A 20,430-nucleotide genomic window follows, 5' to 3' on the forward strand; every position below is an offset into this window, starting at 1 on the left:
TTGACCAAGCTCCAGGAGTTGGTGATGGATGGGGAAGTCTGCTGTGCTGCAGTCCATAGGGTCGCAAAGAGTTGGACATGACTGAGTGACTCAAGTGAACAGATCCCCAACAGCTCCAGGCACCCGTCTTCCACTCCCCTGCCTTCAATTACTGCTCATGTGCCAAGGACACACAACTCCCTTCACCCAGCTCAGTCAATTCTGTTCCACCATTCATCTCCATTTAGGTAACTCACATGTGCGTAAATCCAATATCACTAACACTAACTACATTCTCTTCCTCCCAAACCCTGCTCCTTCTCAGTGTCCCATATCCCACATCAGGAGCTTGAGGAGCATCTTCCACCTCATTCCACACATCTGCTCCACCACCAAATCATGTGGATTCAATCTCCTAAATACTGTTCACATCCATTTACTTCTCTCCATTCCCATGGCCACCACTGGAGGTTAGCCCACACTTACCTTTGCCTGGACTAATGCAAGAATTGATTCAAGTGGCCTACTTTCTGCAACAGGGCCCTCACCTCTGCTCCAAATCTGCATTGAAGCCAGTAGAATCTAGTTAAAAAGTAAATCTGGTGACATCCTATGTCAGTGGCCCTCTAAAAGCAATCTCAAACTCCAAATAGTTTTTTTTTAAACACTAAGAACTAGCTGTTACTTATGTCTCTGCTTTTATCTTTGGTCTGCTTTCCGCTAAAGTACCTCAAGTGTTTCCCTAAGAGTCAAGCTCTTACTGCCCTTGGAAATGTTCACATGTTTGTGAACATCCTTTGACCCCTCCCTCTTGTTATTATCTATCACCTCTTCAAGACACCTTTCTCTGACTTCTAAACCAAACTAAATTCCCTTAGTATGTGTGCTATTTTTTATAAACATTATCCCATTGTTATTTATATTCAATATCCACTTTCACCACATCCATACAGGAAGGAAATATGCCTGCCTAGTCAACATTGTATTTCTAGACTAGGTTCAGTATGCAGTTGGTGGACTATTTTTTGCTACTCTTGTCCTCATTTTTGTGTCATAGTTATTAGCTATCTACAGGCACTGCTAGATGAACACTAAAGAAAATGTCACTTTGTGTCTCCTTTACCCATGGCATGTCGAATAATTCATGACCATGAAAATCATGGAAATGTCAATAGGGCACCTTTGGTCATATGATCCACTAATGAAATAACCTGCTCACACTTTTTTTTTTAGTTGCAAGACATTTTGTGCTTTTGAACATGGAAAGTGAAACTGGAAAGTTTTCTGTTTCATCTCCATTATAAAGAACATTGTGTGGATAGTGTGTTGTGTATGTACATGTGGGTATGTGTACCCACTTTGATGAAAGCATACCCTATGTGTCTCCCCGCCCCCTCCAGTGAGCACATAACTTCCATTCTAGTGAGTTCATTCAAGCATTTTAAGGAAATGAAAATGGGTTTGCAATTTTTTTCATCAATAAAGAAGGCAATTTTAATGATGATACTAAATTCACTGTCAGACATAGAAAGTTGGTTGCTTAAAGAAATTCTGTCTTTTCTATGGAAGGTTAGATAAAATTGAGTAGTACAATCTTTTCCAACCTGTTTCTGTCCCAAAAATAAATATGTATTATTTTCTTTCCAGTGATAACCAACTTGTTTTTGGAAAGTGAGGTCATTAAAGCATCCAAAATAGTTTCGAATGCCAAGTTTCACACATGACTCCTTGATTCTCAAAGCTATCAAGTGGGTAAATTCACACTTACAAAAAAAAAAAAAAAAAAAAAACCCACACAATAAAGACAGCTCAGGCCAATGCTAAAACTTGAAAATAATTGAACCATTTAACCACCATTTTCTTGCTCAGAATTTCTTTTCGGGAATGATTCATTGCTAAAAGTCTATATAGCCTTTGGGATAAACATAGTCTATTTTGAGGCATCTTGTAAAACTCAAACTATGCTATCTTCTACAGTTTGTATCCAAATTCTGTCTTATCCTAAAGCAAATTTTAGCTTGCATCAAAATCACCTAGAATGTTTATTAAAACATAGAAGCACAGATCTTGGACACCATATCCAGAGTTTCTGATCAGTAAGTGTCTGGTGGGGCTGGAGAAAATTTGCATTTCAAAGATATTTGCAGTATACTGTTGATCAAGGGCCCATGTTTTGAGAACCCCTGTGGAAAAGTTATGCCCTTTTCCACATCTAGCATTTCTTCCTACCAAATTATGTAAAAATTAGTTTCTTGTAGCCACTCCTAACACTTCTTCATCCTTCTGTAATTCCTTGAGGCCAGTACCATCTCATGGAAATTGTATATGAGTCACACACTGAATTTTAAATTCTCTAAATTTAGTTGCAAATTTAAGTAAATTTTCTAAAATTCAATTTTGTAAACTAGCTACATTAGAAAGTAAAAAGAGATGAAATTAACTTTAACAATATACTTTATTTAACCCAATATATCCAAAATATTATTGCCTAACACATGCTGGATATAAAGAATATTAATAAGTAATTTTCCTGTTTTTTTCTTCTGTTCAAAGACATACTAAATATTCAAAGTCTGACATCTGTTTTTGACATTTACTGAACATCTCATTTTGGACAGGCCTCATCTCAAGTGGTTCAGTGGTAAAGAATCTGCCCACAGTGCGGAAGACCAGGGTTCAATCCCTGGGTCAGGAAGATCCCTGGAGGAGGAAATAGCAACCCACTCCAGCGTTCCTGCCTGGAGAATTCCATGGACAGGCTACAGTCCATGGGGTTGCAAAGAGTCAGACATGACTGAGCGACTATCACTTTCACTTTCATCTCAAGTGCTCCACAGGCACACATGGCTAGTGGTTGCCATCATGGACAGCACTGCCCTAGAACTTCAGATTCAGGGAAAATAGGGTACGGAGGTCTCTTTTATGACTTTCACCACATTTCCTCAGTTTTACAATGTATTAATCATTTTAAGAACAGATTTTAAAGGAAGAGAGGAATAATTATAGCATCACATGTATACATTGATTTTTTTATACATTGATTTTAAAATGCATGCTAGTCTAAGAATTCTCTAATTTTATACACAGAACCAAATATCTCATGATGCACTTGTTTTGTCCTATCCCCATCTGCTCCTCCATCAGCAATCCCTTCCTCTGGCAAGATAATCCACGTTAACCACTTAGTATTTGTGCTTCTTTATTTTTCTTCCAGTCTTTGTGTAATCCTATACAAACACACACACAGAAGTCTGTTTGTCTATATTTGTTTTATTAAATTAGAATATTATACCCACTTCTATGCATTTAATTCCTTTCTTATTCCATAATAACTCATGAAAATCCCTGCAAGTCAGAGGTTATAATTAATTACTTTTCATGGCTCCAGAAGAGTCTGTGAACTGGGGCACCATAATTCATCATTATTTCTGTTATTGGTGGGTATATACATCTTACTGTTTTTTTTAAAGCCCTAAGGAAAATGCTATAAGAAAGAAAATTTTAGCTAGATAAGTTGATCAATCAATAGATGTCTATCACGGCCTATTCTCTCTTTAAATTAGCTTGCCATCTCTTTGTTAGCCTTTACCTTAGACATTTTCCTACCATATCTGGGCTCTTTCTTCCCAACAAATGAAAGCAGCTGTCAGTATTGTTCAAGCAAATCACTTTAGTTTTATTTTCTAATGAATTATCCCACAGTCAACAACTGGTTCAGACTAATATATCTCCCCTTGAGTCTCCCAGTCATGCTCTCTCTCTCTCTCTCTCTCTCTCTCTATATATATATATATATATATATATATATATATATATATATTCAGGTGTTCTCTTCATCTGTCTGGCTTCTAGGTAAACAGTAAACAAGGCTGGGGAAAATCCACATAGGAATGATTCTTACTGTTGTACGTCCACTCACTTTGTGAAAGGTATTAGTTGACACTAACCACATTGTTTTTTTCACTGATATTTTAAAATTAAAAAAAAAAAAAGCAGTAAGAATCAAAGGTCCTGGAATCCATAACTGACCCAAAGCAGCACAGACTGTAACTCGAGTCATAAGAATAATAATCAGAATGATAAAAAGCAGCAACTGGCATTGTTAGTTCACGACAGGCACTGTTCTAAGTATATTACATATGTTAACTCATTTGCTTCTTCAAAACCTCCACTGGGTAAACACTCTTTTTATTTCAATATCATTCCCACCTTATGACTGAGGACATGGAGATGGCAGTAGGTGACAGGAGGCAGACTGAGATGTGGGCAGCCTGACTCCAGAGTTCTGTCTGCTCACTTTGGAATAAATCCCCTCACCTGGGGAATCACATAGTAACTCACCTTATGCCCTCTCTTCAAACCACAGTGACCTGAGCTGTAAGATGGGCAGAGCACTGCCAGCTCTTCCCCCGCTTAGGATTGCTGAGCAGAGGTGAAAGGGATTTGAAATCCACTGAAAAGTCTAACAAAAGTGGGTCATCTGGTTTAAGGCTGAAAAATTGGGGTGAGTCGATTTCATCATTTGAAGCAAAAATGAAGTGGATAGTGTTTGAGGTGGGGTTGTTTTTCTTTTCTTGGCTGCTCCTGGTCTTCACTGCTGCACAGGCTTCTCACTGCAGCGGCTTCCCTTATAGTGGAGCACGGGCTCTGGGGCATGAACTCAGCTGTTGCGGCACGGGGACCTTAATCGCCCAGCAGCATGTGAAATCTTCCGGGTCCAGGGATTGAACCTGTGCCCCCTGCATTTGGCAGGCAGATTCTTAACCACTGGACCACCGGGCAGTCCAAGCGGATAATGTTTTATGCAACAGCAAACCAAGTCATTTTCTGACCACACGCCCCCCTTCTAAAGGTGAGACTGGATGTACAGAGCCAGCTAATGCAGACTGTGAACAGTGCCAGATCCTCACAGCGGCTGAGCTGCCTGAAATTAGGGAAAAAGCAGCCAACCTTTACCTCCATTGTCTAGCCCAACTGCATCTCTCCTCTCTCCTCCAGTCTTTGCATTTTGCTTAATTGGAGCCCCATGCTATAAATCTTACATACTTAAGGGCCAAAAAACTCTCCGGAGGCCTCATGCTGAAATTTGTGTGGGAGTTCAGCAATATTGAATTTTCAAATAAAATGATTAACAGGTACCTCTTGGGCAGCCTCTGGAAAACAATCCTTCCTGACTTGTCACCTTAATCTGAGGAAACTTTTTGTTCTGAGGCTTAATAAAATGGCTGGAAAGTCAGGTAGGGATGAAGGTCTAGAAGCAGGTAGAGACAGGCACTCCATTCTCTAGGCTGGAAACTCGCTTTAGCAACCGGAATCTCATCACTGCTCTCTGTCTAGGCCTAAAAGGGCCATTGCAATGTGTTACTGGGAAGGTTTCAGTCACTTAGCTCCATTTTCACTGCCATCAGCTCTAATTACTGGTTTCTAGAAACACTTTCGCCAAGATTTTAATAGTCAGAAATGGGTTCACCTGATCAGAAGCCTATTTGCTTTTCAGCAGCCCAATAACATCTCTTAGACCTCAGGAAGCAGAAAATTAAAATTGGTTAAGAGGAGGAACATAATCCAATCCAATTCAATCCCAGATGGATGCCTATAAGCCTAATATTTGCTGTAACAATGATTTAGATGCCCTGCCAAATAAATATAGGATGTTTATGGCCTTACACAATAGGAATCTGCCTCATTTATGCAGCAGGAAGATCGTTTACAGCCAATTTCCAAACGACACCAAGCATCAATAATAAATTTTCAAATCAAGGCCAGAAATTGCAATACTCAAGAAAAAGGGGGGGGAGGGCCTGGCAAGCAATATGAAGTTGTTGTCAGAAGGTGGATTTTCAGGGACACCATATACCAATTTATAATCCAGAAGTGTCTATAAAATGGTCATGACCAGCCTGGCTTTCCAAATCTCTGGGAAGGAGGAGGCTTGACTGTAAAGAGGATTTAGTCAACAAGAACAGGGCACCTCCTGCTGAGGAATCTCAGTGCCAGCCTGGCAGCCCTTGGAGACGATCAGAGCCACACTCTTTCTCAGCCATATCCGCTTCTTGGGAGCAATTCCCGTTTTGCACTTACAGAGAAGAGGCTGAACAATGCTGCTGGCAGGGCTCCACTCTCTGCCCCACAGGGACATTGTGTAGAAAGGCCTTCCTCTTTCCAATCACCCCCTTTACCTACACATGTGTGCATCTCTCCCCACCCTCACTCACACTATTTTTTTAAACTGAAGGATAATTGCTCTCAGACAGTAAAGAATCCGCCTGCAAGGCGGGAGACCTGGGTTTAACCCCTGGGTTGGGAAGATCCCCTGGAGGAGGGCATGGCAGCCCACTCCACTATTCTTGCCTAGAGAATCTCCATGGACAGAAGAGGTGCCTGGTGGGCTACAGTTCATGGGATCGCAGAGACGGACACGACTGAGCGACCAAATCACAAGGTACACATGTTGTGTTGGCTTCTGCTGCACCACAACAAGAATCAACTATAAGGACACATACATCCCCTCCCTTTTGAGCCTCTCACCACCACCCTCATCCCACCCCTGTAGGTCATCACAGAGCACCAAGCTGAGTTCCCTGACACACACAGTCTAACACAGGAATTTAAACATCCCAGCCTTTTCTGTCTAATCCATCCCACACTATCCCAGGGTGGCAGGTAGGTGCTATTAAAACTTGGAGGAAGTGAAGAGTAGCTCCTACACCCAGGAAGACTGACTTCTGGGACCGAGCCTGAAAAAAATGGCTCTGGGTCCCAGCTCACTCACTCACTCGCTGTGTGACTTTGAGAAAGTCACTCGACACTTCTGTGTCTTATTGTCTCACCTATGAAACACAGAAAAATAGTAGATTATGGGAGGAGGAAGTAAGGTGGTGCATGAAAATTCTTAAAAAGAACCCCTCAAGTGTGCAATGAATTCAGTGTTGCCAGTTGGATCTGGATCCCAACTGAGCTTCCTACAGGAGCAAGCTGGGTTTAGACAGTTTGGGATGGACATGTACACACTGCTCTATTTAAAATGGGTAACACAGTCCTACTTTATAGCACAGGGAACTCTGCTCAATGTTATGTGGCAGCCTGGATGGGAGGGGAGTTTGGGGGAGAATGGATACATATGTACATATGGCTGAGTTCCTTTGCTGTTCACTGAAACTATCACAGCATTGTTAATCAACTGTAAGTACAAATGTTACTCACTCAGTCATGTCCGACTCTTTGTGAGCTTATGAACTATAGCCTGCCAAGCTGCTCTTTTCATGGGATTCTCCAGGCAAGAATACTAGAGTGGATTGCCATTCCCTTCTTCAGGGAATCTGCCCGACCCAGGGATCTAACCCAGGTCTCCAGCATTGCAGGAAAATTCTTTACTGTCTGAGCTACCACTTCAATATCAAATAAAAAATTAAAAAAAAAAAAAAAAAAGAGCAAGCTAGGAAGTCAGGAACAGGAGAGGGTATCATTCTGGCTGACATTTGCAGTAAGTGATAGCATACATAAAAAAGCCTCTGCTCAAGGAAAGCAGTCAGAACAGGACGATGGACATTTAAGCTCTCCCAACATTTAGCTCTCTGCCCTTCAGCAAGTGACTTGATCTCTCTGAGCTTCACTTTCCTCACATATGTAATGGGATTCATGATGACATCTCACAGCTCTACAAAGACATATAAAACATGTTCTGTAAACTCAGAAGAATGTTCCTTTCTTGAGATTAGGTCCTCAACTACACAGTCTTGCTTATTTTCTTTATAGCACAGAATGACTTGAAATGTCCTGTTTCTTTTTCTACTGTTCGTCTGACTCATCCCCCCGTAGAATGTCAACTGTGAGAGGGCAGAAACTCTGTCTTAACAGCTGTTTCATTCATGCTTAGAGAGGTCTTGTTCTTAATGTTTACTGTTAACCTGGTTGCTAGACCAAGATACTGGCAGTCAGTCCCAGAAAAATGCTGAAGCAATGAAGTCTGCCCTCATTGACCCCTTTCCCAGTCCATTTTAGCATCACAAATGAACTGCCTCCTTCCTGTGATTGGGGAATCCTCAATAAATGAAGCAAGCCTCTCTCTCCCTAGAGAAGCTACAAGTGCCAGAATGCAGGCATCCATGCCCCAGGCTGTCTTACAGCTAAGGTGTAGGGACTTGACTAGGCTCTGTCTCCAGGCTCACCCACTGCATACTTTCCATTGAAAGCTAGTGATTTCAAGAACTACATAATCTCCATCCTGGCAAGACTTGTCAGAGAGCCAGCTTTGCCAATGAATCTCACAGAAACATCCAGGATCCTGGGTTGGGAATATTGATGGAGCAGGCTGCTATATATGCACCCAAGGAGTGTGTATTCACTGGGTCAGATCTGTGGCATGATTTTTGTCCTTCCCACTGTTTATATCTACTTCATGGCAAACAGATGGGGAAAAATGGAAATAGTGGCAGATTTTATTTTCTTGGACTCCAAAATCACTATATACAGTGATTGCAGCCATGAAATTAAAAAAAAAACATTTGCTCCTTGGAAGAAAAGCTATGACAAATCTAGACAGTGTATTAAAAGGCAGACATCACTTTGCCAATAAAGGTCATCTAGTCAAACCTATGTCTTTTTCCAGTAGTCATGCACAGATGTGAGAGTTGGACCATAAAGAAGGCTGAGCACTGAAGAACTGATGCTTTCAAATTGTGGTGCTGGAGAAGACCCTTGAGAGTCCCTTGGACAGCAAGGAGATCAAACCAGTCAATACTAAAGGATATCAACCCTGAATATTCATTGGAAGGACTGACACTGAAGCTCCAATGCTTTGGCCACCTGATGCAAAGGGCTGACTCACTGCAAAAGACCCTGATGCTGGGAAAGATTGAGGGCAGGAGGAGAAAGGGGTGACAGAGAGATAGTTGGATGGCATCACTGACTCAATGGACATGAGTTTGAGCAAACTCCAGGAGAAAAACAGGGAAGCCTGGTGTGCTGCAGTCCATGAGGTCACAAAGAGTCAGACACAACTTAGTGACTGAACAACCGGTTGTATTACCTCCAAGCTTGGCTATATTGGATATTCTCTAGATACAACCTTAATTAGTGTTTTTTATGGCTTGCATTTTCAGGATTGATTTATTGCTTGACTGATAGGATCTTCCATTTCCACAAATAGCCTAGTATCTCCATCAGCTTGAACATGACCCTCATCCCCTAAGGGACTCTGACTAAACTATCCTAGAAATTACCTGTTCCCTCCTTTCAACATTTTCCTTCTTCCAGATCAAATTGCATACTTCATGGTGCCTTAGGATCTTAATAAGATCCTAAATGCCTTAGGATCTTACTTTCTATAAGGGATAATCTGATCAGTTAATTCAAGCCAATGTGTTAATTGTCAATGCTAATTTAATATTACCCCAGCATTTAAGCAATACTTTTAAAGCCTCAGAGCAAAGGAGAAAATGATATGCTTTTACCATCTCACTAGCACCAGGGTGTGTGAAGTTTCTACTCTTTGTCTGCAATCTCAAAGTTCTCTACATTCATCAAGACATATCACGTATAGTCCAAAGATAGGTGAACTGTGAACCAATCATGTGGTGACACTGGTGCAGTTTTTGGAATTAGTCTTTACTTCATGCCTATACACATGCATGCATATGCACAGATGTTGACATGCATACACACACACACACACACAAATCCCTAAATACTTCAGTCATTTCCAATTGCTTTTAGAATAAGGACCAAACTTTTTAACATGTCCAACAAGGCCATAAATCCTGAGCCCTAACCTGGTGATATATTAATTGATGATTATATGATTTGGCTTTCAGGCAGGGGGAGAAGCAGTTAAAATCCTTATTTTTAGCATTTGCTGCTTTTACTGGCTTAAATACTTCCCATATGTTAATCTCAGGCTACCAAGATAATATCAGCAGGTTTAAAAATTCCTGACTATTTAACAATGGTTCTTGCAAGCTAATAGGTGCCCCCAGCTCCACAGTATCACTGTTTTCCCAGCCACTTCTCACTGCACTTATCGTTGTAACCCCACTGGCTTTTTAACTTCCTCAGTGGGTCATACCCTCCCCCCTCCCCCCCTGTCCCCACACACAGTCCTTCCATAAACCCACTGGTCAAACTCTCTGTTACCATCTTCCACAGCTCTGAGAGTATCTCTTTGAGAACATTGATTTCAGGTTATGTATTTGTTCTTTCATACAACAGAAGTGATATTTAACATCATAAGCAAACACAGATCTGTAGGAAGTGTGATCTGCATAGCTACAGACTTTCTCTTCCATATAGTTTCAACTCACCTGTTATGAGGAACATTTCAGGGCTTATCAAGAAAGAGAACTTCAGCGGCAGAGCAAATCTGCTCAGTTCTCACAACCTCAAATATGACAGAATCCCTTCTAATTCTCTGGTTTCTTAGATTACTGATCTAAGGAGATCAGAGGTCAGCTGGAGGAGATCATTCCAGATGCTTTTTTCCTCTGATTACTAGATATTCTATGCAGATGCCTCATGGCTACCTCTGCTAGATTTTGGTGACAAGTTGGGAAATCCTACTGAAATGATAGAATTCCAGAATCCCCATGGCCACCTCACCAGAGAAGCTCTACTGTTGTGTATTCCATATATTGGTCTTCCTTATGAGATTTCTATGAATAATACGAAAAAACATTTGCAAAACAATTTTTATTTTTAGGTATGTAAAATAGGTGCTCAGAGAAGTATAGGATAAAAGAAAAAAAATGTGTTTCATGGAAAATTTTTCTCATAGAACAGAATCCTTAGCCTGCTTTTCCTTCTTCCCATCCTGCTCCAACTCCCAGTAAAGATATAAAGTGCATTTCCAATCTTACTGCATTTTCAAAACTGTGAATCCTTTCTGAGACTTGACCATATGGACTTCCATCCATATTTGCGTTATAGAGTGCTTGCCTAAAGTGATGCAGAAGATCAGTCATGGAACCACACCTTGAACCAGGTCTCCTGAATCAAAGTCTGCTTTCATTCTGCTTCCTAGCTGGTCACCTCCAGTACCAGTGGGAACTTCACTGCAGATCAAAAGAAAGCCAAAGCCTCCATGTCCAGGCATCTGCTCCAGGAGGAATTTCTTTTTTACATGAATTAAGTTTTCTGGCAACTATATAGATACACTAACCTAATCAGATACCCAATATAAAACTAGTAAATTTTTGAGAGATCTGACAAAGATCTATAGGAAAATAGCCTTACTTCTTTTTAGCCATCAAGTTTCTAACCTAATATGCATCCTCGATACTGAAGCCAACAAAGTTCCCAAATTCTCATCAGAAGCTCGGAATCGCAATGCACTCCCAGACTCCGCCTCCTTTCCTACAGGTCAGGTCTGAGTCCACGCCCCATTGATGCCTCTTCTTAGATATGAGCTCAGGCAAGTTAGTTTCTGTTTCTGAGGCTCAGTGTCCTCAGAATAAGTACGTGCATCTTATACGGTCTGTTGGAAAGACTAAATGAGACAAATTCCTGGCATGAAGTAAGTGATTAGGAAATTATAACTGTCCCCAGTTCAGTTCAATTGCTCAGTCATGACCAACTATTTGCAACCCCATGAACTGCAGCATGCCAGGCCTCCCTGTCCATCACCAGCTCCCAGAGTTTACTCCAACTCATGTCCATTGAGTCGGTGATACCATCCAGCCAACTCATCCTCTGTTGTCCCCTTCTCCTCTTGCCTTCAATCTTTCCAAGCATCAGGGTCTTTTCAAATGAGTCAGTTCTTTGCATCCAGTGGTCAAAGTATTGGAATTTCAGTTTCAACATCAGTCCTTCCAATGAATATTCAGGACTGATTTCCTTTAGGGTGGACGGGTTGGATCTCCTTGGAGTCCAAGGGACTCTCAAGAGTCTTCTCCAACACCACAGTTCAAAAGCATCAATTCTTCAGTGCTCAACTTTCTTTATAGTCCAACTCTCATATCCATACATGACCACTGGAAAAACCATAGCTTTGACTGGACAGACCTTTGTTGGCAAAGTGTCTCTTGTTTTTAATATGCTGTCTATGTTGGTCATAACTTTTCTTCCAAGGAGCAAGCGTCTTTTGATTTCATGGCTGCAGTCACCATCTACAGTGATTTTGGAGCCCCCAAAATAAAGTCAGCCACTGTTTCCCCATCTATTTGCCATGAAGTGATGGGACCGGATGCCATGATCTTCATCTTTTGAATGTTGAACTTTAAGCCAACTTTTTCACTCTCCTCTTTCACTTTCATCAAGAGGCTCTTTAGTTCCTCTTCACTTTCTGCCATAAGGGTGGTGTCATCTGCATATCTGAGGTTATTGATATTTCTCCCGGCAATCTTGATTCCAGCCTGTGCTTCCTCCAGCCCAGCGTTTCTCATGATGTACTCTGTATAGAAGTTAAATAAGCAGGGCAACAATACACAGCCTTGATGTACTCCTTTCCCAATTTGGAGCCAGTCTATTGTTCCATGTTTAGTTCTAACTGTAGATTCTTGACCTGCATACAGATTTCTCAAGAGGCAGGTCAGGTGGTCTGGTAATCCCATCTCTTTAAGAATTTTCCATAGTTTGTTGTGATCCTCACAAAGGCTTTGGCATAGTCAATTAAGCAGATGTTCACTGTTTCCATTAATTAATAAATATTTTTTGCTAGGGTGGGGCTTGATCACTATATATCTTAGGCCTGATCTGAAATTTCAGAAAGTAATTTGCTTCCAGTAGATAACTAGCTACTTCATACTATTTCATTCAGCTAAGCAAGCATATTTGTTGTTGTTTAGTCACTCAGTCATGTATGACTCTTTTATGACCCCGTGAACTGTAGCCCACCAGGCTCCTCTGTCCATGGGATTCTCCAGGCAAGAATACTGGAGTGGGTTGCCATTTCCTTCTCCAGGGGATCTTCCCCACCAAGGGATCAAACATGTATCGGCAGGCAGGTTCCTTACCACTGAGACATTCAGGGAAGCCCAACCAAGCACATATTGGGTTTTTTGTTTTTTAAATATTTGTAAGACACAGTATTAGTCCTGGACCATCAGAAATTAACAGATACTCAGTTCCTGTTTTCAAGGAGCTGGTGATTTCAATCCACCTGACAGATGAGACCTCATATGTTCTTTGAGATCTCTGAAAGAAAAGACCTCACCACACTATTGGCTACTGTCACACTTAATTCTCAGTTCTCTGAGCTATTTGTGTGTGTGTGTGTGTGTGTGTGTGTGTGTGTGTGTGTGTGCTTCCAATTCCTTGAGAATCAATGCATCTCCATTTCCTCTTATTCCAGGTGTCAGAAGAGAGAAAGAACATTTGGTCACCATTTGGTCACCATTCTTTCCATAATAAGCCTTCATTCCCTGAGAGTTATTGAGTCATACCTCTGTTTTCTCTTTCTAGATTAAATAATTCCAGTCCCTTTAACCTTTTCTCAGAGGTCCTATTTGCCAGCCTTCAGCTTAATCATTTTCACTATTCCCCTCTGGAGTCTCTCCAAGTTTTCTGCATTAAAATTTGTTGCTTTGCCATTGAGATGCCTCTAAGAGTCTTATTCTTTCACCTAAACCAAGACAAAAGAAAAGCAGCGCCCCGCCCCGCCCCCAGTCAAAGTAAGAGAATATATGGAAACAGATTTCTCCTTTGAAGTTCTCATGTAAGATACTCACATGCTGAAAGCAAATTAGCACTTACTGTCACCAACATTAAGGAGAAAGGGCCAAGACCAGAAGAATTTCTAAATAGCGCCAACCATTGTGCTTGGCAATTACCTAAATTACTTTTAAGCAGATAAGGCTATTAACAGCAAACTTGAAGTTTGCTCTAGTTACATCTGAAGTTCTCAGACAGGTGCTACTAAAATCACTGTTAATGAGATCAAACAGGAGTTTTTGATTCTGTATAATACCCCTGGCTGCTGAGCAGACTGTCCAGAGATGACTATGTTATTTATAGGCAGCAACTCTGGTGAATCCTGGCAAACTGCGTAAGAGTCATCTTTGTATTCTGTCAATCAACAGCAATTAGTATTTCCTGAGCTGAGTCACAGACATAGAGAACAGACTCATGGACATGGTGGGGGGTAGGAAGGAGAGGGTAGAATATGTGGAGAGTAACATGGAAACATATATTATCATATGTAAAATAGATAGCCAATGGGAATCTGCTGTGTGACTCAAGGAATTCAAACTGGGGCTCTGTAACCACCTAGAGGAGTGGGGTGGGGAGGGAGAGAGGAGGGAAGTCCAAGAGGGAGGGGACATATGTTTGCCTATGGTTGGTTCATGTTGATGTCTGCCAGAAACCAACACAATACTGTAAAGCAGTTATCCCTCAATTAAAAATAAATAAAAGATATATTTCCTGAGCTGAGAATGCAGGAATTCTACATGACTTTTAAGAAATAATGTATGTGGTCTGATTAAATATCTAATCATTGTATGGTACCAATACATGCTGAAAGAGGGCAGACATGAAAACCAGAGTTCTAAGCAAGATGACTTACCAGAAATCTTTTTCCCAAGATCCCTCCCTGCCTTTTTCTCTTGAGATGTACCTGCCCGCTGTGAGCCAGCAGTGTGACTCTACGCATACACACACACACACACACACACACACACACACACACACACACACACACAGAGTTGCGATTCTACTGAAAGATTTCCAAATCCTTTCATGAAGTTGGGAAAACTCTTTCTGGATAATATTCTACCTTTCCACCTGTTCTGTTTCAGGGACATCTTTGTTTTGGAACCCCTGTTTAGACAAAAAATATTTTCCTATCTGGAAAAGTTAAAAGTATACAATTAGGGTGAAAACAGTTGGTTAGATGTCAGGAAGTGGAGAGAGAGAAACTACTGGCTCCTCTGAGCTGGTTCTGGGAAACCAGGAATTAGTGTTCATCTAGTTTATCTTCTGAAGCTTGTGTGGCTATGGTGAGACCCTATCTAGCCAAGAACCAGCAAGACTGAGAGAGGTCTATCACTAGCAGCCATGGGAAAACCAGCTACATGCTAAAAGTATCTCTTTCCCGAGTTCTCTAATAACAGAACAAATTCATGATTTGGTGTGGAATTTTTCCAGGGAGGTGTAGTCCCAAAGACAGTTCAGTCTATCAAACCATAGCCTAAATCCTAAGACTTAAAACTGATACAGTGACCCTTAAGTAATCAGCAATTAAGATGGCCAAGAGCTTTTAACCACAGTATCTTAACAAGGAGCACAGTCCTGGGTGAGGGCACAGAGTTTGCTAAGCCATTTAATTATTGGTGTGGATCCATTATATCCCTCCTACTCTCACTGGCTCTTCACACCCAGGCATACACCCCAAGAGTCTGTCCACCTGAGTGAAGGAAAGGCGTAGGTATAAAAACACCATCGGTGAGCATATGCATAATTGAGCTCCAGGAGCTCTGAAACCAGGGCGATTAAACCTGTAGCATATTAAATAGTTCTGGGTGAGAAATAATGTAACAACCAGTATTTTAGAAAGGCAAGTTTCCAATTATGAAGTGAACTACAAATCAGCCCTGATTTCATTTACTTCATAGTAAAGATCATCTCATAAATTCTTATCAAGTGGTAAGAAAGTGAAAGGAGGGCGCTGATGTTGATGTGTGTCGCCATGTAACTGTCTAGTGGTTATGGCAAGTGGCCAGGAATGTTGGGTGAATAAATCACTAGTAGACACAACTCAGTTCTCTCTCTCTCTATTTAAATATGTACGTCAGAGGTTTATACCAAATCATTTCTGCTGCTGCTGCTGCTGCTAAATCGCTTCAGTCGTGTCCGACTCTGTGCAACCCCATAGACGGCAGCCCACCAGGCTCCCCCATCCCTGGGATTCTCCAGGCAAGAACACTGGAGTGGGTTGTCATTTCCTTCTCCAATGGATGCAAGTGAAAAGTGAAAGTGAAGTCGTTCAGTCGTGTCCGAACCATTTCTAGGAAAGAGCAATTTGCACTACCCCACTATAATTCACTGCACTTTGGGAAGCAATCTTTATCCCATTTGAATGTGAGAAATAATATCACCCATACTGAACACTGGCATTTTTACATTGGGAGGGTTAAAAGAAAATAAACATTAGAAAGAGTGAAAATAAAAGGAAAGTAAAGGAAAGGGGAGAACGACAAGAAGTATAAAAAAGAAAAAAAGATTTGTGAATTTTAAACACATTTATCTATAACAAGCAAGTGACATTTTGAGCAAAGCTTTTCTGAATCTGAAAAAGTAAAATTCCTGCTGACTTTAGAAAGCCAACCCTTTGAGTCATTCTTTTAAAAAAAAAAAAGATAGCCAGCAGATTAGAACTCCTTTTATAAAAATCAAATGAACCTCTAACAAAGTTTGTTTGGGACATGAATAAATCATCTGGTCATGAATTATTCATTATTATCAAGAAACAAGCTGGAGATTCCAGGAACTGGGTTTGGGGAGGTGCTGAAATCAGGGAGTGAGCAAGTTCACTGTCTCATACCTACTATGGGAAGGGAAAGGGCAGACCATGGGCACAGACAGTGATGCTGACCATTCTAGACCCTCCTTCAGGTTTCAGGGGACACTCTGGCAGTCTTAACACTCAGAGAATAAAGCAAATAGACTTTAATCCATATCTTACTTTAGAAAAATGCATGTACTCGGTAATAGATATTAAGACTTCTTTTCTTTTTTGAGCATTGGTACTTTTTTTTTTTGAATGCGTGACATACCTGTGGAATAAGAGCTCTGTGCAAAAGACAGCAGAAGTTAAAAGCTTGCATTTAAGGGAGATGACTAGAAAATTCCTTAAAGATACACTGGTAAGAGTAGTCTGACCTACTCATTCATGGCTTTGGGGATTGGATTTTTTTTTTCAACTGGGGTGGGAGAGGGAAGAAAAAAAGGGAATCTCTCAGATCTAATCAACTAATCAGCTTATATATGTGTTTCAGGTCCAAACTGCTTTGCAGGAACGACAATCATTCCGGCTGGCATTGAAGTGAAAGTGGATGAATGTAACATCTGTCACTGTCACAACGGGGACTGGTGGAAGCCTGCTCAGTGTTCAAAACGTGAATGCCAAGGCAAGCAAACTGTGTAGAGCCGCGTCCCACCCGACGACGGGCTCTTAGGAGACGAGGCTGTGGCTTCCACATGGCACATGGTCAAAACAAGACAAAACAAACAAACTCTTGCCAGCTACAACAGGGTCACCAGCAAAACCTTTTAGGGTTGACAAAAGTGAATATTTTACTAAGAGGAAATTTCTCTCTTTCTTTCTTGCTATACAAAATATACATAGTATACAGCTATTGAAACTGCTTTTGTAATTATCCTTGCTTGATGGTGACTTGACCACTGGATTTCTGGAGCAAAAAGAAAGAAATAGCCTTGAACAGGCTTCTTCTCTGGTGACACCTCTGGCCTGCCAGCTCACCATCTACCGACTTACTCCACTTTTAGTCTTCTGTAACCACAGCATTTTTCTCTTGCGGTAATTCCTGTTTTCCTCTTTAGAGTCTAAGGGGCCAGATTTAACTGCACAGGAAGGTTTTGAGTTGTGTCAAACTAGCTTCCAAAAAGCAGTGTCAGGGTAAGGACCCTTCCTGATTAGGAAGATGCAAAACATTCAGCCAATCTCTCCCCTTGAGTGAATCTTGCCCTGCATGGGAGAAGAGAGAGGTGCGCCGAGAGGGTCCACTGCTGGGCTGGGTGGGGAAGTGGTGCTCCATGCATTATGCGAGGGCTCACAATTTGATTCTTACAAACCACACATTTCATTCACAAAACCTTGAAACTGCCAATCAAAACCTAATATGTGATGAATACCATGAGCTTGACTAAAGAATCCAAAGGGAGACAGGTATCCAAAACTGCGACATTAAACACTAGACTTTCTCATGATGTTGAATTTAAGTTCAGCTTATAACAAAACACACTCTAAACCCACTCTGTCACCTGGCATGATAAATACCAGAACCAGGGTGAGCAGCCCCACTGTGAATCTGAAGCCTTCTGAACACTCCTAGCTCTTGAGTTCAGATCTGGCTGAAATCCAGTACTTGCACACAGGCAGTTTTTCTGGTTCGGGACTATGTTTGCCATGTTATACTAATGACCACTCAGCCCTCTGGCTAAAACACAGATTCAGGACACTCTTTCCACCTTAAGTGCTGATATAAATTAAAGATTAGGGTAGAGTGGGTCTTGCACAATACAATTCCATTTGTTGAACATTTTTTTAAATGTATATATTAGATACTAAGCAATTAAAGTGAACCTTTGAAGAGTCTCAAGGTTGCCCTGGTAATGCTGCTAGTATAGTAACAGGAAAATAAAATAAAAATAAAACACACAGGGTATCTGATGCCACCTCGATTCAAGTGCAAACGTAGCAGTTCTGAAACCACACAGCATAGCTAGTCGCTTACTTCACTCTCCTGTGTTGAAAACCCTGGCACAGATCTGGTAGGGTCCTTGAGGAACCTTGAAGGTTATCTTCATTATTGATGTTCTGTCCTCTTCTGCTCCCACCCCACCTGGGCCTGGCCATAACTCCAGCGGAGTGTTGCCTTCCTGGGCAAGGTTTCTCGACCTCAGCACTATTGACATTTGGGGCCAGACAATTAATTGTCACTGGGAGCTGTCCTGTGCATTTTTTACGATGTTGAGCAGCATTCTTGTCTTCTATCCACTCAATGCCAAGAGCAGCGCCCCTAATTGTCATAACAGAATGTCTCTGAACATTGCCAAATGTCCCCAAGGTGTATGGGAGGGGGCAGAATTTCACCTGGTTGAGAACCAGTGGTCTAGAATAATCAGTAAAGAGTGGTTTTCTGCCAGGCAAGATCTGGCTGCGGCTGTGGCTCTGGGGAGCCTCCGAGCCCTTGGGGACAGGCACGATCAGAAGCCCTGAGATCCAAAGGGAGTGGGGCCCCACCGCCACACGGTCACAGGTCTGCCCTCCAGGCAGACATCTCTTTAGTCTCACCCACTGGGTTTTCCTTTAAAATTGCCAAGCCTCTCCTCCCTGGAAGCACCTCCCATCATCAAGAAAGAACTGTCATTTCCAGAATTAATGTGTTGACAAGTCGGACCTGACACTTCTCACACACACTGCACTTGTGTTATGATACAAATAGCCAGGCCAGCATCATAGGAAGGAGCGCATCAAGCCACCTTTCCTTAGAACACCAATTTGCACCAAGGCTGGTGCTTTTCCATTACCACCCTGGAAACATCATATAGACAGTCATGAATCATTCATGAACAATTCTGCATGATTTATTCCCACACTCCGGAGTAAAGGCAGTACTCCACACTTCAGTGTATGTCTAGACAGAGATGTATTATAGAGCTTTCTTTGCCCTGAGGTTGCCTATTGCCAGCTTCAAAAATCTACACTCTTGGAAAGAAATAATAATAATAAATGAGAGGAATAAGGTTTGAAACCCAGAAACATCATTAATAGAGCCATGTAGCATAGTACCCCATCTATTATTAAGGAGTTACTCTGTCCTTTTTAGAAAACAGAAGGAAAGAGCAACAGGGAAGCCAGGGTACAGGCGTTTTGCATCAAAGTCTTGGCTCAGTGATAGTCACTGCAAGAATTTTCAAGAATAGAGTATAAAGAAACCCTCTTCAGAGAGCTTGCAGAATGAAGGCTGCTCAGCTGCCTGTTACCAGCCAGAGAGAGGGATTATTTTGCTGTTCTTGGGTTTTTCTTTTCTCACAGTGTCTCACTACAAGATGTTTCCTTTAAGACTTTGTAACGCTGACATTTCCACTCCCTCCCCCTCCTTTAGGGAGAGATGAACCTATACTGTGACAGAATTTCTCATCTACTGATAAACACTTTACGACTTCCTTCTACCCAGGTCATTGAGAAATTCTCTCCAAACTCTGAACAGCAGATTTCTGGCTTCATCTGTTGCTTCCTAATTTTCTTTTTCCTTTTGAAAGCTTTGTTTGCAGCCGCCCTGTCACCTCGATTCTCCTACATCTCCTCTGCCTTTGGTTCTAGGCTTTAACTAGAGCTCTGTTTAAATAAGGGATCAACAACCTGTTTGTCAGCTGATGCCTGTTAAAAAATGATTCAGTTTCTAAAATCTTTGAAAAATGGCGTGCCTGAAAACTAGTGAGAAAAAAAAAAAAACTAAACACTCAACTGTAAAAAGGGGATTCTAGCAACAATATTTGATGTGTAAAATAATATATTATTAAAAAACTATTTTGTTAAATATAAAGTGTGTTAACCAGCAAACATCGTTCGTGGTATATTTTCCTTCCTAAGTTTCTCCCTTCTCCCTACTCTCATCATTTAAAGACTGATTCTCAGTGACGTCTGTCATTTGAGAATACATGTGTCATTAGAGCTATATTCAATTAGAATTAAACATCAGCTTTAGCATTTGTCTGTATACATTTTCATTTTTCATAACATAAGCCTGACTTAGGGATCAGAGAGAACTCAAACCA

General features: G+C 41.4%; 1 protein-coding gene across 1 annotated transcript in view; it reads left to right on the forward strand.

Moving 5' to 3' along the window:
* VWC2L (von Willebrand factor C domain containing 2 like) overlaps positions 1 to 20,128 on the forward strand; it is a 180,706-nt gene extending 160,578 nt beyond the window's left edge. Inside the window, exon 4 of the mRNA XM_020881714.2 lies at positions 16,905 to 20,128. Within this exon, the coding sequence (XP_020737373.1) occupies positions 16,905 to 17,053 (149 nt within the window). The 3' untranslated portion in view covers positions 17,054 to 20,128. The remainder of the gene's footprint in view (positions 1 to 16,904) is intronic.
* The last annotated feature ends 302 nt before the right edge of the window (positions 20,129 to 20,430 follow it).

Source organism: Odocoileus virginianus, chromosome 30 (genome assembly GCF_023699985.2).
Source record: "Odocoileus virginianus isolate 20LAN1187 ecotype Illinois chromosome 30, Ovbor_1.2, whole genome shotgun sequence".
NCBI classification, from domain to species: Eukaryota; Metazoa; Chordata; class Mammalia; order Artiodactyla; family Cervidae; genus Odocoileus; species Odocoileus virginianus.